This window comes from Pseudochaenichthys georgianus, chromosome 24, assembly GCF_902827115.2.
Source record: "Pseudochaenichthys georgianus chromosome 24, fPseGeo1.2, whole genome shotgun sequence".
Classification (NCBI taxonomy): Eukaryota; Metazoa; Chordata; class Actinopteri; order Perciformes; family Channichthyidae; genus Pseudochaenichthys; species Pseudochaenichthys georgianus.
Genome location: NC_047526.1, coordinates 13,006,595 through 13,034,109, shown reverse-complemented (window position 1 = coordinate 13,034,109; position 27,515 = coordinate 13,006,595). Strand labels below are relative to the sequence as shown.

Sequence of the window (27,515 nt, the reverse complement as noted above, 5' to 3'; positions counted from 1 at the left end):
CACCTGTAATTTACTAACATAATTGTAAATGAAATAATTAATACTTCTCTCCTCATTAGAATCCTGTTGAGTGAATGCTCCATGTTTATTCTCCCGTGCTTCAGATTGCCGACCAGATGTTCTTCCACACCGACTACCGGCCGCTGATCAGAGACGCCAACAATTACGTGCTGGACGAGCAGACCCAGCAGGCGCCCCACCTCATGCCCCCTCCCTTCCTGGTGGATGTGGACGGAAACCCCCACCCCCCCAGATACCAACGGCTGGTGCCAGGCAGGGAGGGCTGCAGGAGCGAGCAGCTCATCCCACAGATGGGGGTCACTTCCTCAGGTACAGAGGCTTAAAGAAGAAATCAGACCCTCGGGAGTATCTCCTCTCAGTGTGATCTGAGGGCAAGAACTCAGTTGTACTTCTACGCTTTCCCTCAGATCACATCTTTACCTGGGGGCCTTCTGTCAGCTGATCAAAGGCTCTTTTGTCTAGCAGATCACACCGCTCTTATAGCCTGACAAGAGTTTTGATCTCTTCTCAAATGTGCTTAATGAGACGCTTTAACTGAAACAACACCGAATTGGCAATTAAAACCTGAATAATAAGACAGTTTAAAGTCTTGGCGGGGAGGCAAACGGGAGCAATTGTTTATGAAATGCATTGAAGCGCACCGTGGAGGCAGGTGAAGATGCAAGAGGGGAAAGATGATTTTATTTTGAGACAAAATGACTCTCCATGTTTCCCAGTTACAGAATACTGCCCTGCTGTCGGCAATTAAATAGCCTCGACTAGAAATAAAAATGAATGCAATGGGGAAATGTGTACATCCAGTTGTTATGAGACATTTGCGGTTGATGGTCTCATCTATCTTTCTGGTTCTCTTCTCTCTTAACTCCAGGCCTGAACCAAGTGGTGAGTGAGCAGGCGGCGGAAGGGCCCAGTCCTCTGGATTCCATGATTCAGAGGCTGCAGCAGGAGCAGGACCAGAGACTGGGAGGCAATGACACCAGGTCCAACAGAGGTAAGACTGCATCATGACAGGAAGCTCATTCTGCTGGAGTGTGGGCAGCGTCTCAAAAGCAGCCTTTGTTTCCACCTGTATGGGTAGAGCAGCAAGGACATTATCAAAATTACTTCTAAACAATGGGGCCTTGTGTGTTGCTAACTTCATCTTTAAAGCAGGTTTAAACAAGCTGAGAAATATATATAACACCATTTGAATCCAGTTATAGATATATCTTTTTTAATGTTATATTCATATATGCTGTCAGCATTACCAACTATAATTGTACCTCCCCCAACATGTAACTACAGGAGAGAAAGTGGTAGAAAAAATTAGAACTAAAAATAAAATAAAAAGCTACAAAATATATATAATAAATAAATCATAAAACTCACACCAAATTGTATAATGTACTGTGTGAAAACTACAACTAGCAAAACAATTAGAATAATATTTAATTGATTAAATTAACACATTTTTTTGGAAATTTGGAGTTTGATTTGTTCAAATGGAATTTGCAACACTCATTATTTGCAAAAGTGCTAAAAATGTAAATCATTGATTTGTCTATCAACACAATTTGGCAACTATCTCTTTAAATTATTAATGGTTAAAGTTTCCAGTAAACAAATCAAATATTTGTTGGTTCCAGGTTCCCAGGGCTTTCTTTGTCATAGGTGAAAGAGGCAGAATGTATTTTGCAATGGAAATACTTCACATTATTCTGACACTTAAGCGATAAAACAATTGGTGTAGTGATGCTCACACTAATTGGCATATTAATCGTTTATCAACAATCTTGAGTTCCTGACAATTTAATCCTTACATGCTGCTGACAAATTGAAAGCTCTGTTTTATGTTCTCTGTCTTTCTCTCCTCTCTCCCCTCAGGATCCGTGGGTTCTCCCACAGAGGTGCACTCCCCGCCCAACGTGGGTCTGCGGCGCAGCGGGCAGATCGAGGGCGTGCGCCAGATGCACAGCAACGCCCCGCGCAGCCAGATGGCCACAGAGGGAGACCTGGTGGCCTGGAGCCGCAGGGTGCTGGTGCCCGAGCTGGAGAACGCCTCCGTCAGGTAACACACGCTCACAGAGAGGAAGAGTTTCCGGAGGTGATCATATTAAAGCAAGCCATGGCGTGTGTTTGTGTCTGCTTCTTGTGTAGGAGGCAGATTACCTGGCGTGAGGCTAAAGGAGAGGAGGAGATCAATATTTATCAGTCAGAAAGGAGGAGACGCACCATCCACTCCCTCCCTAAGGAGAGCAGGGTGAGTGAACTTACACACATTACTTTGGTACAGGAACACAATATTGATATCACTTTTTTTCATTCATGACTCTTTAATTTATTTAGAGATTCTTGTTGAATTGTTCTTCAGGTTCATCCGACATCAGAGTCAGTGGATGAGGGAAGGAAGAGCCAGGGTAACCACGGATACCACACGCGCGCCGCTATGGAGGAGACGAGCCGACAGAGCGCAGAGGCTGCTGATGACGATGACAGCGCCTCAGAGGTAGAAAAAAATGGTTACTATTTTCTTTTGAATTCAGTTTCATATTTCATGGAGCTGTAGTAAGCCCTTTTCTAAAACACAGGTGACTCTGAATAATAGATCTGTGTTATACAGGTCCATTGCAGGGACTTTTAGTCAGGCAGTAAGATCTTTTCTTTATTTTGATTCATTTTGTTGGCTCTTCTGATTTGGTCATTTTACACTTCTAGCCCAATTTCAGATTAGCAGATTTCTCCACAACCCTCTGTTCAGACTTTGCTAGCATGTTAACCTTTAGATGCCCCTTGGTACTTTAGCACTTAGAACTATTATGGAATACTAGTACATTTAAATGTAAAACGTAGTTAGATAGAAAAAAAAGAAAAAACATTCTTAAAGAAAATTCTTTATAAAGTTCAGATAAAAACTGATATCTCTATGTGTGTAAACGTGAGTTTACATGTATGAATGAATTAAATCTTACACTGATGACTTACACTAACTTCCAAGATGTAAGCTTATAGATTCTTTGGTTGATTTGGTAATTTCCAGTGGTAAAGAATCCAATGTTTTCATCGCTTTAGTCTATACCAGGGGTGTCAAACTCAAATACACAGTGGGCCAAAATAAAAAAAATGGGTACTAGTCGAGGGCCGGACTGGTTCAATGTTTATTGCAAAACGTATTGAAATGAACTTATTGCACATATTAAACCTGGAACTAACAAAGCTTAAATTATTGCCAACATTAAATATTAAATAATCAGTTGCATTCATTTCTTATGGCTCTATCTGAGTCATTTCTTATGATTACATTTTCCCACAGGCCAACAACAGCTTCAAAAAAACCATTTCCCTCAAAGAAAAAACCAAACATGCTCTGTTGTCGTGAGAAACAAAGTGCAGAAGGAAACATCCATGTAAACTCAGGGTGCTGCACTGTGATGCTAGTTCAAGCCAGATACTTGGCATCTCATCTTGGGTGCAAGTTCATCAATGTTTGGGGTCAGGCTCTGAGCAGAGGAAATCCTCAGGATGGAGTGAAGGTGTGCCTGCAATATACCGGCGGGCCAGATCTAATAGGAATTAAAAATTATCCTGTGGACCGAAATTAAATCCACCAAGGGCCTGATTTGGCCCCCGGGCCTTGAGTTTGACACATGTAGTTTAAGGAAATTATTGTTGTTGTTGTTGGGGGTTCTAACATAAAACAATATGGGTTCCCAGGCAGAGCTGGATGTTCATCAAATCAATGGGCATTCCTCCGATGAGGAGAAGGAGGAGCAACAAAAAGAGCCCTGGCCGGAAGACCACAGTAGTTCAAGGTAAGACACAGTCCTGTTTATCAAACACATGAATCATATCTCCTACAGATACATGCACACACCACATAGAAACAGAAACACTATCACATACATCTGTGCATTTCATCTTCTCTGTTGATGTGTTCACAGTGACTACTCCAGTGATTACTCCGACTGGACAGCCGACGCAGGGATCAACCTTGAGCCGCCTAAGAAGAGTGTGAGAGTGAAAAAGAAAAGCAGCAGCTCAGAGGAAGACGGAGAGAAGAAGAGGGACGGGAAGAAGGATAGAAAGAAGGACAAGGTCGACAAAGACGACGAAGTACCAAAGAAGAAGCAGCCAAAGGAGAAGAGGAAGGTTAGTCAATAGTTATAATCATTATTCTCTACTTGTGGCTTATTCAGAGTTGTTGTTTTTTAAACTTTGTTTAGTGGGTTTTGCAATAGCATACAATTGTTATATCAGAACAAACATGTAGGAGGAACAATTTTCACTGTAAATATAAAAATCAACAATTGAAATATTGCTGAACACCAAAGGCCATAAACTAATTAAAGGAAACAACTGACACAAATACTACTACTAATTATAAATAAAAAAACTGCAGCACTTCCTCCTCCCAACGACAATCCCAATGTTGCAAAACTTTAATCAGGAATGATGAGGAAATGTATCCTCTTAGTAAATTGGGAAAATGGGCCCCATGTTTTCCCAAATGCATTTGAACAGCTGTTCTGGGAAAATCTGATCTTTAACTTCAATAAAAAACATTGTATCCAGTGTGTTTCAGATGGTAGCTTTCCATTTATTAAATCATTCTTTTTTTTTGGACCTATCATCCATTTGCACTAATACAATGAGACAGTATTTTAAAAGCAATTCATAAATCACACAAATGAAAAAGCTGAATATTCCACCTCAAATCTATCAAAGATCTGTACCTGAATATGTGTTTCCTTGTGTGTCATTCAGAGGTCAGATCTCCAGGAGCAAGGGCTAACTCTGGAGGAGTGGCTTCCCTCCGCCTGGATCACGGACACGGTCCCCCGCAGATGTCCTTACATACCCCAGATGGGAGACGAGGTACACGCCACCTGCTTCTGTTACACTAACCTTACCACATGTCTACTAATACCAAAACACTGGCTCATGTTTAACATAGCAACAAGAATAGTCTGCACCGAAGTTAGCGTCCCCCCGAAGCTGCATCTGCCATTACATACACACACAAAAAAAGGGGCACATTGACATTGCTATCCGAAGCAGATACTCAATTCCAGAAAAAATGTGCATAATGTCCAGAAATATGAATAAGACACGATGAAAATGATGTATGTTTGTTTGCAGTTATACTACTTCAGACAGGGCCACGAGGCCTACGTGGAGATGGCCAGACAAAAAAAGATTTACAGCATCAACCCTAAGAAGCAGCCCTGGCAAAAGATGGAGCTACGGGTAAGGAACTGATTATTTTAAACTTTAGTATTGTTTGAAGAAGCAAAACATAATAGACCACATGGCTGGTCACCTATCCATTCATATGAACTATTCATATCTTAAAGGTGGGGTAGGTAAGTTTGAGAAACCGGCTCGAGATACACTTTTTGTTATATTCCATGGAATGCTCTTAACGTCCCGATAGCAATGAATATCTTAAGTGCTTTGACAAAAAATACATAAAAAAATTAGGGCTGTCAAACGATTACAATTTTTAATCAGATTAATCACAGCTTAAAAATTAATTAATCATGATTAATCACCATTCGAACTATGTCCAAAATATGCCATTTATTTATGTATATTGTTGTGGGAATGGAAAGATAAATGAAAGAAGGCAGATATACCCATTTAACATACAGTATCTATGTTTATTATAAAAAATGTCTGCGTGCCAAAATGAAAGACAACCCACATACCTATCAATCATCAAACCGTGGGGTCTTAATTCATTACGTGTTGATTTCTATCAACGGGGGAGTACTTCAGGAAAGTCGACAGAGGGGGGGGGCGGCGGCGGCTAGTGGAGTACTTCAGGAAAGTCGACAGAGAGGGGGGCGGCGGCAGCTAGTGGAGTACTTCGTGACCACAGAGTGTGAACGTTGTGATCAGCTGTTTTAGCGCAGTTCTCCAGTGAAGGGGGGAGTCTCCCTCCGCAGCCGGTTGGCGTAGTTTTGGCACAAGTCCGTTGTACAGACCGACGTTAACAGCTCCCTGTCTGTGCACTCCGTGTGCACAGAGTCGGTGCACTCCGTGTGCACCGACTCTGTCGTCCGGTGATCTAACCGTCTTCTGGAAAAGCTTCACAAGTACGTCGGTACGCAAATGCGCTGTGTGACACAAGTGACGGTACGCATTACGCACATAATCTGTGTACCAGTTATGTGCACCCCTGTACTACAGCAAAAGTATTCTCCGTCGGGACTTCCTGCAACAACACCACGCCGTTATCAAAGATGTTCTATTGAGAAGATGATCACTACGTGACAAAAGTTTTCAAAACCGTGGCTACTGAAATCAATCTTACTAACTGCTGTTTGTGCAATTTACTCCGCGAGTTGGCAGACTTTATTTTGCTTACTTTAACATCATTTTTCATGGAGGGGCTAAGCCATTTATTGGTATGGGTGTAGCCTACCCCAGCCATACCCTGGCGCTGCCACTGGTGGCACGTATGGGGCGGGCCATTCTGCACATGCGTTAAATGCGTTAAATATTTTAACGCAATTAATTCAAAAAATTAATTACCGCCGTTAACGCGATAATTTTGACAGCACTAAAAAAAATGTCATCTGTGGAAGCCGTGGCGCTGTAAAAAGCACGACCAATCATCTGAGCCGGCCTGGCTAAAGTAACTGGATGGCCTACCTGCCTGTCAGCCTTCCATCTGTGCACAAACTTATCTCGTGCCCTCATTGGTCATGTGCGCGTTCGTGTGTGTTGGAGGAGGGGCTCTGTGAGGAAGTGGCAGATTTTTTCCGTTGTGTATTTTCAAATTCTAGCACACTCGAGCTGGTTTCTCCAAAATTACCTACCCCACTTTTAAACTGCACTGTTACATGGATAAAATAACTTTTATCCATGTATTTTTTCTTTTAATGTTTATTTTATTATCTTTGCTTTTTAAGGACTGTTTTTAAATGCCATTTTCTTAATGTCTTTCATTTTTGTAAAGCACTTTGAATTGCCTTGTGTTAAAAGGTGCTATATAAATAAACTTGCCTTGCCTTACACATGTTATAAAGATGGAAATACATGTCAGGTAACACAGTAACAATCAGTAAAAGGGTCAAAAACAAACGATGCAATACTCATTTATCAACATGTTTCTTTAACGCGAAAGTATTTATCTCCATACTCTCCATATCTCCAGTCAGTGTATTACGGTTGTAGGCAGTCCAAGAAAAAAGCTGTAAGGGGCTTAATACGGGACTACACACATTGAAGTGCACATACAAATCTCCTCCATTACTTGCGTGCGTTTGACCATTTGTTCTTCCACAAAACAGGCAAAGTTACAATACATTCCAATACCAGTAAGTGTGAGTGCAATGGCGAGTGCAAGTGGAAGTGTGTGAACCAAAGTGAGCAGGTGAATGTAGCCAGGTTAAACCACCACTACATTTGCCCTAAGCTCCAGCTCCACCACCAATAACAAGTAAAATAATCCCCATAATAAACAAAAAAACATAAAAACAGAGACCTTATATTTGGCTGTTTGTTGGAGGTTCGGTCTTGGTACATGTTCATATTACCCTTTCTGCTAATAAAGTCTAATATCTGGGTAAGGAACAGGTTGACATTGTCACATTAAAAACCCTGAAGTATCTAGAGACTCATATTGTCTCTTTATGTGTGCACTCACACCATACACTAGGAAAAACCATTTAAAAATATCAGAGAAGAGCCAGAAATCAATACAGTACACTTGACACATAGGAATACATTTTCTACAGTTGAATTAATAGCAAATCATTAAAAACATGAAATAAATATGTTCAGACACGTCTTTTTTTTGATGATGTTTTCAAAGTAAGAGCCCGAGAGACCCTGGTAACGGGGGCCTCCTGCAATATCTTGCAGAAAACAGTGTCTGTATCTTGCAGAAAACAGTGTCTGAGGGCATGTTCATTTAATAAACTGAATGTTTTATATCCATGTAACGGGAAGAAACTCATCTAACTGATCATTTTAAAAAACTATTTTTTTAAAAACCCCACAATGCTAACGCTGAGCTTCTGAATTAGCAACGAGCGAAAAATGCTAACAGATGACTGCACCGAAATTCACTCACAAAACCTTATTATTTATCTTTGCTGCACATCTCAACCATAGACAGTATATATAAATGGACGTAGGGTCCGTGACGTCACCCATAGGATTCTGCAGAGTTGCCAAGAAGCCCTTAGTAGGCGGAGTCGGCCACTAACGGCTCGACAGTGACGTCAGAGTTCAACTCCCGCCTGCTCCAAATAAGGGCAAAGAGGCGGAGGCGTGACCTGCTGCCACCGAGCTGGAAGTTCCAGAGCTAGCTGAAGCTACCAAGCTAAGCTAACATGCTCCCCATCTGCACACTGCCGTGGCATTTTACGTTTCTAAGGTAAGCGGACATGAAACTATTCAGCAAAACTATAAATAATAATCTAAGTTATTGAGTTTTTAGCATAATACTTCAGAATCTTAAAATCCCTTAACGTTTGTATGCAATTGTGCTAAATTCAACACTGGAATCAAGCAAATATTAATATGTTTGCATGACATTAGTTATTTATATTTTGATATCACTTAATTATAGGTTTAATACATGTGATGTTAGCTAGTTAGTGCTCTTACCTGTGATGCCTCCTCCAAACAGCATAATAACCAGACTGTATCATTAAAACTAAGTACCAGTTCTAGATCCTTGATTTTAGAGAAACAATTCAAAAGACCAATCTTTATTTGAATGTGCCTCTTAACCTGATATATTAATTATACAGTAATAGTATTGACAATCTAAAAAAACTGAGCAACTTAACATTCAACATTATATTTCTTATTGTCTAAAGCATTTATTATTTTCATTTCCCCCCTCTCATATTCAGTGTGGACGGATTGAGACAGCCTGGTGTCCAGAGAGCTGCAGAGACTTCAGGGAGAAACCTCTGTGTGATGGACGTCCTGTCTGTTGGTTTGGAGAGGACCGAGGGTCTTTCCTCTGCGAGGAGGACCAGGCCTGATGGAGGAGGACCAGGCCTGATGGAGGAGCCCATGCTGGGCAAAGCTGATACCAACTGCACAGGCCTAGTCTGTCACTTTATTTGACTAAATGTGTTCACTTATACATTTAATAGGTTTACACCTTCTGTCCATATGTGCTTTTTATTTAAAACATTTGATGAAGTTTTGGTTCACATTTCAATAAATTATATTTGTATTTGCACTCCTTTCGTCCATTATTCTTACTGAAAATGTTAGATTACACATTCACATCTGACTGAAGATTGGCCCCATTTATTTGTGACGTTGCAAACTCTGCGGTACAAGGCACAAGCGATGTGAAGCTCATAAAGTGAGGCAAATAGAAATAATCATCTGATGGAGTGTAGATGTGGAAATAGCTGCATTCGATCAGCTGACTGTGTTTTCACAATAAAAGTAGTTTCTTAGTGAATGTCCTGTACTGGTCTTAAAATCTCATAACATCAGCTTTTAATGTTCCTCTTGGATGTTCTTCTTGACCCTCGGAGAAAGAGGAGATGCTGAGTCGCGTCTTTCAGGCATGTCCTTTCCTAACAAAAATGACAGGAAACATAAAACATATTATTGCAGAACAAGTGTGTTATTTATGAAAGCAGTGTGTTTGTGTGTTTAGGGGCTGTAGATATAATTATTTTGTAATTGTAATGTTTTTTTTTTTTATTTCAACAGAGCTACAAAGACAATCAGATTATGAATGAACAGTATGAAGTTCATCAACATTGAAATATATGTTATTATCAAAATAATATTTAACTGTTATCAAAACGTAGTGCAACTGTAGAAGCTTGCTCTGTTGTCTCACTGAAAGAATCACTTTTACCACGTTTTTACAGACAATATTGAGAGATAAATAGTAGCAGTTCTCACTATGTGTTGAATATCTTTGCCTTCAATACATTAAATTAGAAAGCTGACAAAGTCATAGTGCTTGTTAACATCTAAATGTAACTTTTTGCATGGGAAAAACCCCTCAACTTAACTGATGTGTAGGTGATCTAGTATTTAGTATTGTTTAATGGAATGTATATGAGTGTATTAAAGTCAATACTTCATTTATTTAAACCAATATGTTTCTTGATTCTTTGTACAGTATGAAATAAAGAGTCTTTGTACCTGTGCTGAAGTTTACTGCTGTGAGGAGTCCAGTTCTGTCTCTCACTCTCTGGTCCAGCCTGTCTGCATCACCTGGACACCTTAAACAAGCAGATATATATATATATATATATATAAATATAAAGTACCATGTATACAAACAATATAACTGATTCTCTTCTGTTGAACATGTTGGATTGTGTATTGTCCGAGTCAGGGTCCTTTTTATTTTATTGTAACTTTGGAAGTTGTGTTACCAATGCTTACTGTTTATTTGATACCCATTTGGTAATGCAATTAATAAAAACAACAAGGTTTGGGTTCGTTCTTCAGATGACTGTGACGTTAACGTGTAAGCTCAATAATGAACTCCAGCTCAACCAACCATATTGTAATATCTAAGTAATCATCTTGAAATATGACATTAATAATTGTAATATACACACATCTTATTGTGAGGTTGATTTCACATACACTACTTCAACGTTAGCTGGTCTACATACTTGAGCATAGCCAATTTAAATTAACCTTAGTGATGCATATAGTTCCTACCTACATAATAAAATATCTCTCTAAGTTACAAGGATGACCTTATTTTATCAACCTCAAACAGAAGCCGTTTGTTCAACAGTATTATCCCACTTAACGCTTAACACTTGTCTATTTCGTTTTAACCTTTATACAGTCTATGTTTTTAACTTGTAGGCTACGATTAGCATCGTTAGCACTGATGTAGCTACCACTCGCTTACACACTAAACCAAGCCTTAACATTCATTACGTAGCCGATTAAAATCATTAACACATAAATAAGTACTCGATTTTCACTTACCGCATGCATGCACCGTCTGTTTTAACCGCAGAGCGAGTCACAATAGTCCGATATATAAGCATGAAGAACAAACAACCACGGCCGGGGTCAAGTTGTTTTCCCTGGATGAGCTGAGCAGGCAGAGTCCCAGTAGCTTCACGGAGCAGCTAGCAGAGACACGAGAAGCTAGCAGCAGCAGTCACTTGACAGAGCCGTCACTCAATGTGACCACGCCCTAATTTATGCAAAAACTTTAAGACCTAATATAAATAAAAGGGTCGTGTTAGAAAACAATTCACTCACAGATCCATAATCATGAAGGTGGAATCTAACTATATCGATAATAAAAATGTATGGAGCCAGGGATAGAAACATGTTTTTTTCTGCTGTAAAGTTGGGCATTTTAACATGGGGGTCTATGGAAATTGCTCCTTTCTGCAGCCAGTCCCTATCGGCCAATATATGAACTGCAGTGTGTGGCACTTCCGTATTGGCGTCCCGGCTCTTCCCCAGAGTTTGCCGCTTGATCTCAACCCTTCGTTTCACATCGTGAGGGGACACAGAATCGATGGTTATCCTCATTATCACTCAATCATACGAACTCTTGGAGATAATAACAACACATATGGAGCTAGTTAGCTAAAAACGGCAAAATGGCTCACCTGTGTGGTTGTCTGGTCAAAAGTGGTCTTCAATGGCATTAAAACAATAAAAACGAGGCTGAAGTTAATCCATAGGTTAATCCAATGCGTCTGTGTCACTTTGAATGATTTCTGTCCATTTCTAATCCATGAGCAATAAATCTGCTTTTCGGTTTTGAGATGTCAGACCTAGAGACAGCTTCACTCTGGAGCAAAACTGAGTGCGCGAAGCCCCCACCTTTTTGTTTTACCATGTGTGTGTGCGTGGAGATTCCCCTTCGATTCTATTGGCTCTAATGGTCAGAAAGAGATGTCACATGGACATGGATAAGGAAAATCCACCCAAATGGCCCCAGAAGAGGTTTTTCTTTGCTAAATCTGTCTAAAAAGGTCAAATATCACTTGTTTTGCATCAATCTTGATACAAGGTACTTATTATATGTTGTACTTTGGATTCCTAAAGCTTTTAGTCTACTAACCCATCATCCAAGGTTAGTTTTCACTATAGGTACAACATATGTTTTGGACAGACACTATAATTTACAGTTATTTACCATGTTCAATCTGAACTTTCTTTAAAATAAAAAACATCTATATTGATTCTGACTTTTCTACATCCAACTCACAGGTTTATCATTACTTTGAGAAAAAAGATTATTCATTTAACCATTTTAGAAGGGAAGATATGGTCATTTGTTCCGGGAATGTCATTTTCGAGCCTGAGACCTGAAAAACAGGCTCAGGGCTTAACATGTTTAAAGGTCAGGGTAGTGGAGCTAAAAATAGAATGACACACATTCTCCATGGGAATAAATAGCAGGAATTGAAGCACAGTTGCAAGCTACAACGGTGTAAAATCCACACAAAGTATTAGAGTGCTAACAACTTAGCAATATTATTCCTTCACTACTTTCCTTTAAACTTAAATCCCTTTTTTCCCAAACTAAAAATATACTACTAAAAGAGAAATGTCTGCAGAGAACATCTTTTGATCCCTGTAAATGAAAAAGATTTATAAAAAAAAACATTAAAGTAACAGCTTAAGGGATTGCAGTTACATTTGGTATATTTCTGTTGCCATGTGTGGAGACATAAATAGAAATTCCTTTGCAGGAGGCGGACCATAATGCATTGCAGGGCGCAGTGTGCATCTTCAGAATATATTGCTGTAGTTTGTAATGCAGGTTTCTCTTCTGTATCTTCTACTTTTATTTGAACAAACAGAAATGGCGACAATAAAGCATTATTCTCTTCAGCCTCAAGCATACATACTACACAACTACTTAAAGAGATTCTATCAGTAAAGTGCTTTGGACTATGTTCCAATGATGTGATTTCTTTACCTGAGAGGAAATGATTTGTATTCATTTGCATCATTTCTTCTTTCATCTTCTTGTGGTCTACAGGAGCAGGAGTTGGTGAAGATAGTGGGCATTAAGTATGAGGTGGGTCTGCCCACTCTGTGCTGTCTGAAGCTTTCCTTCCTGGACCCCGACAGCGGCAGACTGACCGGAGGATCCTTCTCCATGAAGTAAGACCCCACCCTGTCTAAAAAGCTAGAAGAAATTGTCAAGATCAGGTGTTACAAGATGAACTAGTGTTTGAAAAATGTTGCTTGCTTCTGAAGCATCACAGCGCTGCTGAAACTATTCTCCATAGTAATCTATGAGCTCGGTTTGAATGTCATATTTATATTCCTAATGAACTCAAGACAATAGCTATTAGAAATGTTATTTATTAATCCTGACTGACATTATAAAGTAAATGCTGTTATGGGAATGGTAAGTCGTTACTACAAAGTGTCTGTCTCATCTATTTTACACTGTCTTAATGATTCTTATTTATCTATTCTTAAAATGCTTTGTTGCAGATCTTGACTTATTGTGTATGTGATGTGTTTGTCTTGCTGCAGATACCACGACATGCCTGATGTCATCGACTTCCTGATTCTGCGACAACAGTTTGACAACGCCAGAAAGAGGCAGTGGAGTATAGGTCAGCCAGATGTTGCCTGTGTAGTTTCTAGGTCAAGTTTCTCAGTGTTCTGTTGTGATCATCTAAACTTGGTGTGTGTGTGTGTGTGTGTGTGTGTGTGTGTGTGTGTGTGTGTGTGTGTGTGTGTGTGTGTGTGTGTGTGTGTGTGTGTGTGTGTGTGTGTGTGTGTGTGTGTGTGTGTGTGTGTGTGTGTGTGTGTGTGTGTGTGTGTGTGTGTGTGTGTGTGTGTGTGTGTGTGTGTGTGTGTGTGTGTGTGTGTGTGTAGGGGACAGGTTTAGGTCGGTCATTGACGATGCCTGGTGGTTTGGGACCATTGAGAGCCAGGAGCCCTTCCAGTCTCAGTATCCTGACAGCCTGTTTCAGTGCTACAACGTCTGGTATGTTACTCTGTTTCAGGCTGCAGTTGAAAGCACTGCAAAATGGAATTGTATGTAATCATTCTATTTATTTGCATCAGCAAGGAGATTCCCTCCTAAAACAAAGAATTCCTAAGCCATACTGATGCAGCTAGCAACAAGTGCTCTGGTTAGCACAACAAGCCAATTCCATTGATGTATTATGATATATATCAGGGGTGCCCAACCTTTTTTGAACCGAGAGCTACTTTTAAAGTTGCCAGTCTGCCGAGATCTACCAGTCCAAATAGAGAGGTGTAGCCATTACTGACAGCCTACTACCAGGTAAATACACACTTCTACTTGTATAAAACTGATCTTTGTACGATTAATATATATTTTGTGCCATTATATAAAAATAGTGTTGCTAAAAAAGTATAAATTAGGCTTACTAATAAGACAACTCAGATCTGAAGCTACACAGGAATCTGCAGCCAAAGTGCAATAAAAAAAGACAAAATTAATAGAATCAAACCCTTTTTTTGTTGCATTTTAGTAGAGTATAAAAATAAATGCCTTTTAAAATAGGATGCAAGCAACACTAGTTTCTTAACCTGAATTGACAATAGACTATAATCAATTTAAACATTCTTATACTATTTTGTACAATAATTATAATGAATAAGTTCAAACAAACTAAAACTTACAGCTGATTAATAACGGTATCTAACTTGAGTTTTTATTATATCAAAAACCTGTTGAAATGCTACTGTTATTTTTACTGTCCCCCAAAAGCGCGTCTGCAGTCTCCAGGAAAGCTTCTTTCACAACTTCGCCGTCTTTGAAAGACTTCATGTGTTTCGCAAGAACGTGACTGACACGATAAGATGCTCTGGTAGCAGTCTTGCTCTTGTTGTTGGGCCTGGTGAAAATGGGCTGCTGTGCATTTAGCTGTCCTTTCAGGCCCCTCACCTTTTGGGAGCGTAGGCATACTTGCCAACCCTCCCGATTTTCGCGGGAGACTCCCGATTTCATTGCCCTCTCCCGGTTTCCTCCCGGGGTCATATTTCTCCCGATTTCTGACAAAATCGGATTTACTCCGTCACGACTGTTTCCACTCGAACTTTAATACAGCTACACCATTGTTTGGTTTCCATGGTCTCTTTAGTAGTGCGCGCAACTGAAAGTCTGACAGGGTGAGGAAGATAGTCACAAAAAACAGAACAAAAATCGACAAAACTCCCCTCTGCTCACTCCTTTCCTCTATAACACAGGTCCAGCCGACACATATGCTCCATCAAGACAGTGCACTTACAACTACAATAAGCATGTTAATGTTAAGCTAATACAGCTCCGGCGATCCACTAGCACCCCTCCCCCCGCGATGGTTTTGAAATGCTCCCGATTTCTGAGGTCTCAAGGTTGGCAAGTATGAGCATAGGGCAGAATTAGGAGGGAATTCCGTCTCGTAGCGTTTGTGCACTGTTTTGAAATGCCGCTCCTAAATGACCCTTCTTCGATAAAGCCACGCCCGCATTGCAGACGAGACAGATGGACTTTGAATTGGAATAGATACAAAAATAATCATCCTCCCCCTCGGAGTGAAAATTATATATTTTGGGCTTTTTTGCTTCTGCCATAATTGCGATCTTGTGTGTGTGCGGACTGTCACTCCTGTTGACACGGACAACGTCAGCGAAATAGTGCCCACCAGCCATGCCCCGACACATGGGGTCACGCCGGCCAATCACAAAGCTTTGATGCGTTCAAGTGCATTATTCTGGTACAGGAAGATTATGTTATAGGACATTAACGATAAAACAGAATATTGTTGTTCTATTTTTAGACACATCTCGCGATCGACTGGGAATCTCCCCGCGATCGACTGGTTGGGCACCCCTGATATATATGTTAAATGAATGTTATATGCTACCCTACCATGAACCAAACCCTATATAATGTACTCTGTATGGTGCATAATCAACAAGCACTCAGTTACGAGGAAGTTAAAGAATACATGTGGATGGAAAGGAGATTAATGCACAGGGTTGAGAACAATTTCTTTTTTTAAGTTTGACTTTATCAATCACTCAAGTTGGCAACAGCAAAAGTGTCCTGGAATTGAATGAGTCTTTAGATCCCATTTGTAATAATGAAAAATGTGAGAACCAATTTCATTAAAAAGGTTTACATGTAACAGGAATGTGTGTATTTGGAAATATTTCAAGCAAATGTAGAGAGATAGCTCCTTGCGATGCCAACGCTGACACAACACTGATTTTCTGCACAAACACCTCATGGATTGAATCATTGAAGAAATCGATGACGGATTGAATTTGACATTAATAGCAGGCCATCTAACACTGCCCTTTGTTTTGCAACGCTCTATTTTCATTGTCAGTGACATTCCAATTGTAAACATTAATGAGCATATTGTCTGCTTGTGTTAGTTTTCCTTATCAACATGGAGTGCTGAAGATCACACGATATTTGAAAAGCCTCGTTAGAGAATGACACCCACTTTCGGCTGTGGCAGAGGGACGTCAGTGCTGGCAACACGTCATCTATCAAATAAAAAGCCTACAATGTGATTATGTTAATAAATCATATCAACTGTTTCCCATCCAGCTGGGATAATGGAGACACAGAGAAGATGAGTCCGTGGGACATGGAGCCCATCCCTGATGATGGTAGGTCACTGTAATACTCCCACACTTCAGTGAACACACATTTAAAAAATATTCAATAGTCATTTATTTTATTAATTCAACATTTTACAACTCTGATGTTGTTGGTTTTTGGGGTTTCTTTTTCTTTCCTGTGAAGCCACGTTCCCTGAAGAATTGGGCATGAGCGTCCCGCTGGTGGAACAGGAGCAGAAGGAGCTGCTGTACGTCCCTCTGGAGGGGGAGTGGGGCTGCCACACGCGCGCAGAGGAGTGTGAACGCATCATCAAAGCCATCGACCAGCTCTGCACACTCGGTGAGATGAAAAATCTAAAATACATAATTGTCCTCTCTCCTGTTGAACTTTTAATTGATTGGATTTTGTGTATGTAGCTGAATCTTGGTGAAATCAGCCCTAGACATGTCAGGCTTCTCTGAAAATAATGGAAGTAAATGGGTCTCTGGTCTTGTGTTGCTCAGAGTGAAAAAAACAAACATTTGATAGACATTAGTGTCTCTTTTCAGAAACCAGGACCCGGTTACTCAAGATAATCAAAAGGTGTTATTGTGAGCAATTTTACGCAGGACCTATTTTCTTTTTTCAATGAACTACAACTGTGTCCCTGCGCCAGTGCCGGTGCATTTATTGAGATAGATAACTTTACAACTCAGCTGAAGAAGACGTCATTAATGTTTACACGTCGCATTTTAACAATTTTTTCAAATGTATTTCAGACATCTCTATGGCATACTATCCAACACTAAAACAATCTAGAATAATAAAAATCATATGAAAAATATGTTTTGTTTTTTCGGCGGTGTACTGTCCCTTTAAACCCCTGTGAAAACAAAAAGCCCGTATGTCATAGGCAGGGATGTGAAGCAAGGCCACGAGGGCTCACTTCTCGTAAAGCAGGGCAGCATGACTCCACACTACATGAGTCACCGCTCTGAGTTCATCAGCAGAAACACAGCTCGTATGTTAAAAGGAACGAGCCGCTAACAAGTCGAGCCACAAATTGAGCTGCCTGCTAGAATTCCTCTTAAATGCTGTAATGCCATATAAAGGGATTGTATTACTGCAATCCTCTCAAACTGGTGTGAGGGCTCCCTCTAGTGACAGTCTGGGGATTAAACACAAGAGAAGCTCAATAAATCCTTCTTGATCTCTCCCTGTTACTCCTACGCTCCGTGCTGCAGTCGGTTTACAGGACAGGCTTTATATAACTCTTTAGGTCCAGCTATATTTAGGAAATAATGCTCAGAATAAGTAGGAACATCTTAAGAATAGGGGATAGATGTGTGAGGCCAGTATTGCTCTTAAGACAAGTCAACTTACTAACATTAGCACAGGTACCATAGATGAATGTAAACAGATGTTATAAAGTTACAAATAAATAACAGTAAAAGCAGTCCTAAGTTTCCTGGGGATATTTATGTAGTAAGTTGCAATTCCATATATAAAAAAGATAAGAAATCCACCTTTTTAAGTGTTTACTAAAAGCATTCTCACAAGGTTTTGAATGTTTGGAAGATGCTTAGTGTTAACTGTTATATTTACAAGATAAGGAAAACGCTTGAATTCAAGTCTACTCCTTGAACAATGCTTAGTTGTATTTCATTACACAATCACTCCAAAAATGAAAAAATATATTTGTTGTCTCGTGGTGTCCCCCACCGGCCACAGAACAGACCAGAGCTAGCTAAGTATTAAATAAGCATGTTTAAAACGTATAATTTAAGTCAAAATGAGCAGTGACTGAGTGTGTATGAAGGAAAATCCTTTCTTGTAACCGTTTATTTAATTAGTAAAAATGTGATGATAAATGTTTCTAGAGTGTAAAATGTTGGTTTAAGTTACCTTTAAAATGCTTAAATCCTACTCTTTAAAAGCTGGACGAAGCCTGTCAGTGCTTGTCTCTTACAGCATATTTGTTTCAGTAAACATCTTCACGTTCTTGTGCTTTCTCTTATCTTTCACCCACTAACTAATTCTCCCCCCCTCAGATGTGGCAGCACCATTCGCCTTCCCCGTGGACCTCCAAGCTTACCCCACCTACTGCACGGTGGTGGCTTACGTCACTGATCTCAGCACCATGAGAGAGAGGCTGGTGAACCGCTTCTACAGGTACCTCACATCATCTGGTTCTTGAGTCAAATAAGATACATGAACAGTGTGTGTGTACGGGAGAGAACTAAATACACACTCAACATGTTTGCGTTTCCTTTGCAGACGCCTGTCTTCCCTGATGTGGGAGGTGCGTTACATCGAACACAACGCTCAAGCATTCAACGAGCCCGGAGCGTTCATCGTCACCACCGCCAAGTTTGTCTCTGACCTCATCCTGCATTTCATTAAGTGAGTATACTCAACTCATCCTGGGGTGGCCGGATGTGGTTTTGGGATAGTTGCTCCATTAAAAGGAATATGTGCTGTATATAAACACAAGAAGTTATAGTCAAATCCAAATATTTCTATTAAATATAAGAAGGAATAGACAGATGTTATTACAATAGACAACATAAATACAAATGTGAATACAACAATATGTCCAGTGGTTGCTTGTATTAACACCTATATTAACACTTCTACTTTTTTTCTTCTTCAGGGACCAAAGCATGACAGACATCATGCCCCATTATAAAACTATGAAGAAGGCCACCTTCTCTGACTCCGAGGACGAGGTGCGTTTGTGTATCTGCATGATTACACGCAAATGAAATGACAAGTTGGAAGCTTGGAGGGAGATTACAATGTGCTGTAGGTAACCTTTGTATCATTCCCTCTTTGTATCTATCTAGGATGATGAGGAGGAGGATGAAGATGCCAATACTCCTGGAACATCCACGAGAAACCATAAGGTAACATCTGACAACATTGTGTGTTCTCAATTGTTTACATTAGTAGTTGTCCCTAGTCTGCTTGTATTTGCTAGTGAAATCTCTTCTATTCACTCATCTTCTTTTCTCTTTTTTTGCAGGGTCGTCGGCCTACGCAGCGGCAACTGCGAACGCGCCCCCCTTCATACGACCCTCATGCGTGGAAGGGCCGCTGTAAGGAGCTGCTGGATCTCATCTTTCAGTGTGAAGACTCGGAGCCCTTCAGAGAACCTGTGGACCTACAGGAATACCCCGTACGTGCTCTTTTTGTTTTTCTTTATGTGATCTCAGTTTAGCTCAATGTACATTTCCATTGGGCTCGGGTTCATTTGCATTTTCTATTACCTTCTTTTGGTCCTTGAATCTAGCTATTCAGTCGGCATCTGGAAATCCGTTTTGCTTTTGGTTCAGTCTTTTCCCCCGGCCCATTTCAAAGTGAAACCCCAGATCTCTAATTCCTTTCCCCCGCTTCTTCTCCCCGGCTTATTTGGTTCTCGTCTTTTAAACCTGTAATTGAAATATCCAAACTTCTCTCTTTCGTTCTCAGGACTACCTTCAAATCGTTGACTCGCCAATAGACTTCAGCACCGTCCTCAAAACGCTCAAAGAAGGAAAGTACCAATCTCCCATTAAGCTCTGCAAAGACGTCCGGCTCATTTTCAGCAACTCCAAAGCTTACACGCCCAGTAAGAAGTCCCGGGTGAGACACGCACACACAAACACACACACAATCCTTACATCCAGTGCTTTAAGCAAAATGTACCATGAAAACATAAATTAAATAACTTGTCCTTTATTTATTCACCAGATCTACAGCATGAGTCTGAGGCTCTCGGCTCTGTTTGAGGAGCACGTCAGCTCCATCCTGGCCGACTACAAGGCCATCCATGGTCTGACAGATAAAATGACCAGGCAGAGCACCGACAGACAGACGAGACACACCACGGACAGACAGACACGGCATGCAATGAAGCGCAGGAGGAGGAGGAGTGAATCTCCAGCAAGCAGCACGGCATCCAGGTAGAACACGGGACATCTCATTTGAGGCTCTTGCTTTGTGTAGATCTGTTTTTTTAATTATTCTTTCCTTCCATCCTACCTCTAGTCCGGAGAGGAAGAGACGTGTATCATCCAGGGTGACCGCGAGAAGGGAGCCGTCGCCGCCCCCTTCACGGCCTCCCTCTCTGAGACAGATCGTCCCCGCCAAACAGCCCCCTCAGCTGGTCAACGGGAAGGCAGACAGTCCAGCAGCAGGACGAACACGGAGTGCGGCACGCCATTCTACACACTCTCCACCCTCCTCATCTTCATCACATAATGCCACGAGCAGCACTCAGAGCGCAGCAGGTGAGATCCCTAAAGACACGTAAATGTAGTCGTTTTGGAAAATACATTTCATTGCTTCCTTGCTAAAATCAGATGTACAACTCTCTGCTATAGCTACTGTCGCCTGGCAAACTAACAGTGACAACAAGACTCTTGAAAATAGCAAATAAATAGTCCGGCAAGTAGTGCCCTGTAAGACAACTATGTGTTATTCTTATACATGATTTGAATTTGTTATAAGATTTAAATAGCGCCCTTTTATGGGACCCAAGGTCGCTTTACAAGGAAAAACAGCAGTAAAAACAAACAAACAAAACAAAAGGCAGTCAAGACAATTAGTCAGACAGACAAAACAACAAATAAATTAGAGGCCAAAGGCCTTAGCAAACAGATGGGACTTGAGGGCCCTTTTGAAGGCGTCAAGCGTGGGGATGTTGCGGATCTCCGCAGGGAGAGCGTTCCAGAGGGTGGGGGCTGCCACACTGAAGACTCGGTCCCCGAAGGTTCGCAGGTTGGTCCGGACGGTGGTGAGCAGGCCAGAGTCTGAAGACCACAGGTTCCGGGGTGGGGCATGTGGGCGGAGGAGGTCCGATAGGTACTGGGGGGCATAGGCATGGAGGGACTTGTAGGTAAGGAGGAGGACTTTGTAGGTTATGCGGGACTTGACCGGCAGGCAGTGGAGGTGGATTAGGGTGGGAGTGATGTAGGGATGGGTACCGAGCCCCGGTATTAAACCGTGGTACCGTCTTTTTTTGGCGCCGCCACTGCTTGATGTGGGAGTGGAAGGAAAGGGTGGAGTCAAAGATGACCAGGTTGCGGACTTCAGGAGATGGGGAGATGGAGCAGCCGTCAACCTCAAGGACGAAGTCACCAACCTTCTGGAGCAGCGCCTTGGGTGCCACAACCATGGTTTCCTGCTGTTGAGTTTCAGGAAATTGGACGACATCCGGGTTTTTATGTCGTGCAGGGAGTTTACAAGAGGCTGAGGGGGGAGCTGGGAGGATGGAGTAGTGCTGAGATATATTTGGGTATCATCAGCATAGCAGTGGAAGTGGAGTCCAAATTTGACGGATGTTATGTTATGTTAAACAGTAAGCGTAAAGGGTGCTGGTACGCAGTATTTGTTACATTCTAAAAAAGCCAGGCAAGTTTTTCTAAGCTAACCAGCTGCTGGCTTCATATTTACCGTACAGGCATGAGTTGGCCATCCATTTCCCCTCCAACTCTTGACAAAAAAAACAATGTTTATTATCAAGAATTGAACACATGTAAGATGTTAGACAATATACTTTTTTTTGCATATAGAGTCTACTCGCTCCTTGAGGGCTCACACCTCCGTGTCAGCAACGCCACCGGCTCCTGAGAAGCCCTCTCCGGCAGCGGAGGATAGCAGAGGAGGAAGCACCCGGAGGAAACTCAGGACTCCTATACGACTTACAGCTGGTAAGATAAGTGACCATGTAGTGCTTAGGTTAAATATGAAAGTCATAAGATACACATGTAATCTCACATGCCTTCTTTTATTTGATTTTGCCCTGTAAATAAAGGCTCTCCTGCTGGCCCTCCAACCCAGAGCACAGTCCACCTGAATGGCCACAGTAGTCATGTGACCCTGGGAGTGGGGAGGCGGGGGCGTAGATCCAGAGTGGAGCCACCAGTGAGTCCTCCAGAAGTCACGACTCCAGAGAGCCCCTCCAGACCCCGGGGCCGCCCTCCCGGCAAGAAGAAAGGCAGGAAGAGCAAGCAGGACCCGGAGGAAGGGGGGAGGAGAAAGAACCGCAGAAGCTCCACCCCTAATGATGATCCTGACCAATCAACCGGGGATGAAGGCGGGGCGTCTTCAGCTCAGGAAACATCCGTGCTGTCGGACTCTGGCATGCCGTCAACGCCTAGGCGGCGCGGTCGGCCCAGAGCGTTAAGAACTGATGAAGCCCCGCCCCCTGAGGAGAGGACCGGGTCCCCTGAGCCCTCTATGCTGAGGAGGAGCAGCAGGAGAGCCAACGAGGAGGTCACGCCTCCTTCGCAGGCGGCCACTCAGCGACCCAATCGGAGAGAGTCTTCACAGGGAGAGGAAGGGGAAGAGGAAGGGGAAGGGGAAGGGGACGAGGAAGGGGAAGGGGACGAGGCGGGGGGGTCCATGCGCACACGTAACCAGGGGCGACGGTCCGCCTGGTACGTGGAGGAGGACTCAGAGGAGGAGCAGAGGCAGCTGCTGTTTGAGGACTCGTCAATCACATTTGGCACATCCTCAAAGGGGCGTGTCCGAAAGCTGACGGAGAAGGCCAAAGCCAATCTCATTGGCTGGTAACAGAGCAGATACACAGGAAGTCAGGAGGAGGAATCTGCAGTAGATTTCTCGCATCAGAGGAGGTTGAGTAGATGGAGTCATGATTGAGAAATGCATCTGTGTGTGTGCGTCTGGAGAGCTGCTCGTCCAGCTGCTGCTATTCATAACCGTGGCGATGAAGAACAGCGCACTTATCTGTCCACTCCTAGCTCTGGGCCCAGTGAGCACATCGCTCCACTGAAACGATGGCTTTTTGACAACGCATGTTCATCCTGTTCCAACTCGTCCTGCATTATTGGTCCATGTTGGATCCCACAGGAGCCCACTGACTCCCCTGCTGGTGGTCTCGTTCCTGTCCAGTGAACCACTATTCACCTCCGTCTGCCCTTAAACACTGTTGGTGTCAGACCGGGCTAAACAGTAGTGGAACGGTTTTAGTACTTGAAAAATAATCACGAGGAGAGCTGGATGTATCTTACTATTTCCTGAGTTTCTCTGGTGGGATGGTCATATGCCAACCAAGATGAAATTGTTGGTGACAGATTACAGACAGCTGGCCCGACAATGTCTTTCCTCCACCCCCGCCCCCCCCCCCTTCTTCTTTGTTCTCGCTTTTTCTTTTATACGACCCTTCCCCTTTCTGCTTTTTCTAAGATTTGTACGTGATGATCGGCTCTCGGTTTCGGAAGTCTTACACACCGGTGAGCGTGTCCGTCTGCGCTAAAATACCAAATGGTGTACCTCTGTTGGTACTGTAGATCTGTAGGTTTTGTTTACTGGTCATGTGTGTGCCTGTGTGTGTGGGGGTGTTCATTTTTTGCATGTTATTTAGAAAGAAAAAGCATCTCTTTTTTTCTCTCCTAAAAGCAGTTTTTACTGCGAGGAGGAGAAAAGGGATGTAAGGGGTCATTTATATTATATGTCTCGTTAGATCACGTTTTAAAGAGTCCTCAACATTAGCAATACCTTGTGCCTTTATGTCTTTGGTGTGTATGTGTGCGTGCGTGTGCATGTGTGTATATGCGTGCTTGGCCTCTGCCCTGCAAAGTACATGTGCCTGTATGTGTACGAACAAGTTGTGACTATGCGTGTTTGTGAAATCGGAGTGTGTGTTTTTATGACACAACTGAGCGCGTCATTCACTTTCAGCGTGCAAACAGTGGCATACAGTTTGATCGTTGTGAAACCTCTCAAAGAAATGTATTTATAGCAGTTAAAAAAAGACTTTACTGTTGTTGTAAAACCATTATCCATGTCAATATATTATCCTATAACCAACACGTTTATACCGAAGGTACGGCCAGGGGGGGGGCTTTGGGGGGACTTAGCTTTGAGATGCACTTACCACGGAGCGGTTATCAATGCAGTCGGCGGGAGGGAGTGACCCTGTGTATTTTAAAATATTTACATATGGAACTTTTTAAATGTTGATATGTTTTAATGGTGACCACACACATGCGCACACACATCCACACACAATTCTGTCTCGCATGTTCTAGCACTTTGTCAGGCCTGGAGCAAACAGGATTGAGCCAGGTCAAACTGGATCGGAAAGCCGAGAGAAAGTCGTATTTTCATCTTTCTGATTGTGTGCCTTCGCTACTCTGGCATATTTAATACTCGGTTTCTGCTTTCGGGCCTTTTTTCTGTCTTTTCTTTTGACTTGCTGATTCTGCTCCTTCACCTGACAGGTGTGTATAATGAAAGAGAAAAGACTGGAGACAAACATATTGGGTCGCTCGATGGACTGAATTTGTGAAGATGGCGGCATACGCAGTACAGAAAGCTCAAATCAGCTACTGGTGTGGTATTTCATTACTCTTTTTGTCACATAATATTGAACGTATATCTCATCTGTTTATCGTTGTTTTTTTGTTATGGATGCCAAATTCTGTGTTTTTGGGCACTGAGGTTTTAGTACATGGCTTTTGAATGTGTTTTATTTTCTGTCTTTTACATATAGTGTGTTTTCTGTCGGTCAGGACCACCATTCATTCGAGTTAGAATGGTTACTGTCAATTATACAATTAACCATTTTTCACTCAGTCTGGCTTATATTTACTTCACAAAAGATTTGTTTATATTGTGTATATGAAGAGTTTTATTCCAGATAGAGAAGCCTAAAACATCTTTCTTAACTAACGATTATTGGCATGAGCATAAATACTATTGTTGGGGGTGTGCATTTAAGATAGAAAGCTAATGATCTATACCCAGGAAAATATATAGTTTGTGGGAAAATAAACTCTTTGTGGGCACATAAAGGTTTTGGATCTCAATATCAATATAATCATATTTACATATATGCACAGATTATTATTAGCAGATTGTGGAAACAAGATTTTAGACCCAGGCTTCTCAAACATTAGGGATGAGCTCAAACATACACAAGCCAACTTAAAAAAACTCAACTGAATTCAAGTTGTTTTCTGTATTTTGCTTAGATGTTCACATTTTGAAACCAGAACAATTGATTCGCTTATCTTGCCCGTACATAGCAGCCCAGTTAAAGGAGTACTTCACCCCCAAAATGACTTTTTATATATCAGACTCTCACCCTGTGTTACCTTGAATTCTTGTTGAAAAATGGTTTTCCTTGCATGCCTCCAACAAAACAATCTAATATGGAGAAATGTCTCGATTTCTCTGAAGTAAATTGAAGCCGGCTTTAACAAAATTAAATGACATTAGAAACATCAGCCTACAAACACTCGCAAATTGTGCAGTATAAAACTATCTATCCAGTCTTATGCTCACTACTACCCAAACACACATAACTGCTAAACTGTTATATGTAATGCACTTCTGCATAACAGCCTCACTTTTGTTGTTGTTAAACTATTTGCTTTAAAGGGGCCCTAGTTTCTTTTGGTGGTTTTCCTTTCCTGTAGTGTGTAGTATCATTTTTGGTGACTCCATTGGACTCCTTTGTTTACTTTAGTAACATAGTGACATCACTATGTTACACTAGCGCTTCTATTTGCTGGTTCGCCAACACATTGTACGTGATTGTCTAAGGGACGGACATCTATAAATGGTTCACCAATCACAACCGCTAACCAATCAGAGCAGACTGTGCTCTGGTTTCAGGTGATAAGAGGTGCCGCATAGACTGAATGAGAAAATGAAAGAGCTTTTTGAACATTAAAGCATGGAAACATGTCACAGTAGAGGCACAACATACAAACATGAACCTGTAAGTGAGCATAATAGGGCCCCTTTAACTCATGAAGACTTTTCTCCATTCTTTGATTATTTTCTTTCGCTGTGGAGTCATGCATGAAAAAAGTTTTCGTTGATAATTCTAGCTAACACAGGGTTAATATTTCATTAATAAATGGTCATTTTGTGGTTGAAGTTTTTAATAAGATGATGCATGGAGGTGTTTTGTTTCCCATTGAAGTTATTTTGCTATCGCCCCATTATCATCAGATCATGCACATTACCTGTATTTATGGAATTTGTCAAAGTTAAAGCGTTGATTCATTACTGCTGGTTACCATACTCTTGTTAGTAATAATGTACATCCTCTAATAATGTCATAAATGCCTTAAAAGCAAGTCACTGGTTTGTAAACATCAGTTGGTGTATTCCCACTTGGATATAACCTAAATAATACTTTTAGGAGACATTTTAAATCAATGATTCAGCCGTTTTATCAGCCCTTTTACTCTACCTGTACTGAATTTTGAGGCTCATGTACACACATTAACCGTGGGGCTGTGCTATAATGAGGGACAAAGTTGTTCTGTTTGTGGCCTCTGATTGGATAATAGTTTAGTCAGAGGTCAAAGGTCACAGAGGGTGTGTGAACTTGAAGTGGCTGCATGTGAGCCATGATGAGGAAGCTTTTTGGGATGTTTTATTACGTTTTTATGGGGATGTGGGACGGGAAGGGGAAAAAGGGGGCGTCAGTTTCACGTGAACGGGTCAAAGAGGATGTCTTTGTTAGTTTGGATACTTTTATATATAAAAGAATTTAATGCAAAAAAAATAAGCATTTAAAGCTAGAATGTATGTGTAGGGAAGTACTGCTGTCCTGTTAGTTCATACCAATATTTTAAGTAAATAAACAGTTGTGTTTCCATATACATTTTTCCTCCCTGTTGTTGATTGTGTTATTTATTTCTTGACAGATTTTATTATTCTACCAAGACTCAAATTATTCTCCACATTAAGGCTTATTGGGGCAGGAGTCACACTCTGGCGGGGGCTCTGAGTCTCCTGGGTCCCCCTTTGGTGTCAGCAACCTGTGTGGAGAAATCTGATACCAATCCCTTAAGCCTACGCTCAGGGCTCCTGGACCCTCAGCTGTTTGACCCACTACTGCGTAGGCCGCTTGGAGCCTGTTGGTGGGGTGTCTTAAAACAACAGCCGTCTGTGAACAGGTTTTCTAAATTAATTGTAGACCTCCTATCTGCCAGTGCAGCCTCAGAATCTTAATACTTGGCCTGTG

The 27,515-nt window shown here is 41.6% G+C and overlaps 1 protein-coding gene across 2 annotated transcripts in view; it reads left to right on the top strand.

The window, feature by feature from the left end:
- The window catches only part of phip (pleckstrin homology domain interacting protein), a 52,914-nt gene extending 25,756 nt beyond the window's left edge, over window positions 1–27,158 (top strand). Inside the window, exons 17-40 of one of the 2 annotated variants that reach the window (XM_034076552.2) lie at window positions 105–330; window positions 890–1,012; window positions 1,885–2,068; window positions 2,158–2,260; window positions 2,372–2,506; window positions 3,712–3,809; window positions 3,939–4,146; window positions 4,762–4,872; window positions 5,137–5,244; window positions 12,977–13,101; window positions 13,483–13,565; window positions 13,831–13,942; window positions 16,529–16,590; window positions 16,742–16,882; window positions 18,574–18,694; window positions 18,800–18,925; window positions 19,176–19,251; window positions 19,369–19,428; window positions 19,548–19,700; window positions 19,994–20,146; window positions 20,255–20,466; window positions 20,552–20,793; window positions 22,078–22,215; window positions 22,320–27,158. In XM_034076552.2, coding sequence (XP_033932443.1) covers window positions 105–330; window positions 890–1,012; window positions 1,885–2,068; window positions 2,158–2,260; window positions 2,372–2,506; window positions 3,712–3,809; window positions 3,939–4,146; window positions 4,762–4,872; window positions 5,137–5,244; window positions 12,977–13,101; window positions 13,483–13,565; window positions 13,831–13,942; window positions 16,529–16,590; window positions 16,742–16,882; window positions 18,574–18,694; window positions 18,800–18,925; window positions 19,176–19,251; window positions 19,369–19,428; window positions 19,548–19,700; window positions 19,994–20,146; window positions 20,255–20,466; window positions 20,552–20,793; window positions 22,078–22,215; window positions 22,320–23,080 — 3,861 coding nt within the window. In that variant the 3' untranslated portion in view covers window positions 23,081–27,158. Of the gene's footprint in view, window positions 1–104; window positions 331–889; window positions 1,013–1,884; window positions 2,069–2,157; window positions 2,261–2,371; window positions 2,507–3,711; window positions 3,810–3,938; window positions 4,147–4,761; window positions 4,873–5,136; window positions 5,245–12,976; window positions 13,102–13,482; window positions 13,566–13,830; window positions 13,943–16,528; window positions 16,591–16,726; window positions 16,883–18,573; window positions 18,695–18,799; window positions 18,926–19,175; window positions 19,252–19,368; window positions 19,429–19,547; window positions 19,701–19,993; window positions 20,147–20,254; window positions 20,467–20,551; window positions 20,794–22,077; window positions 22,216–22,319 lie in introns of both variants that reach the window. The other variant, XM_034076551.2, reaches the window with a different exon arrangement.
- The last annotated feature ends 357 nt before the right edge of the window (window positions 27,159–27,515 follow it).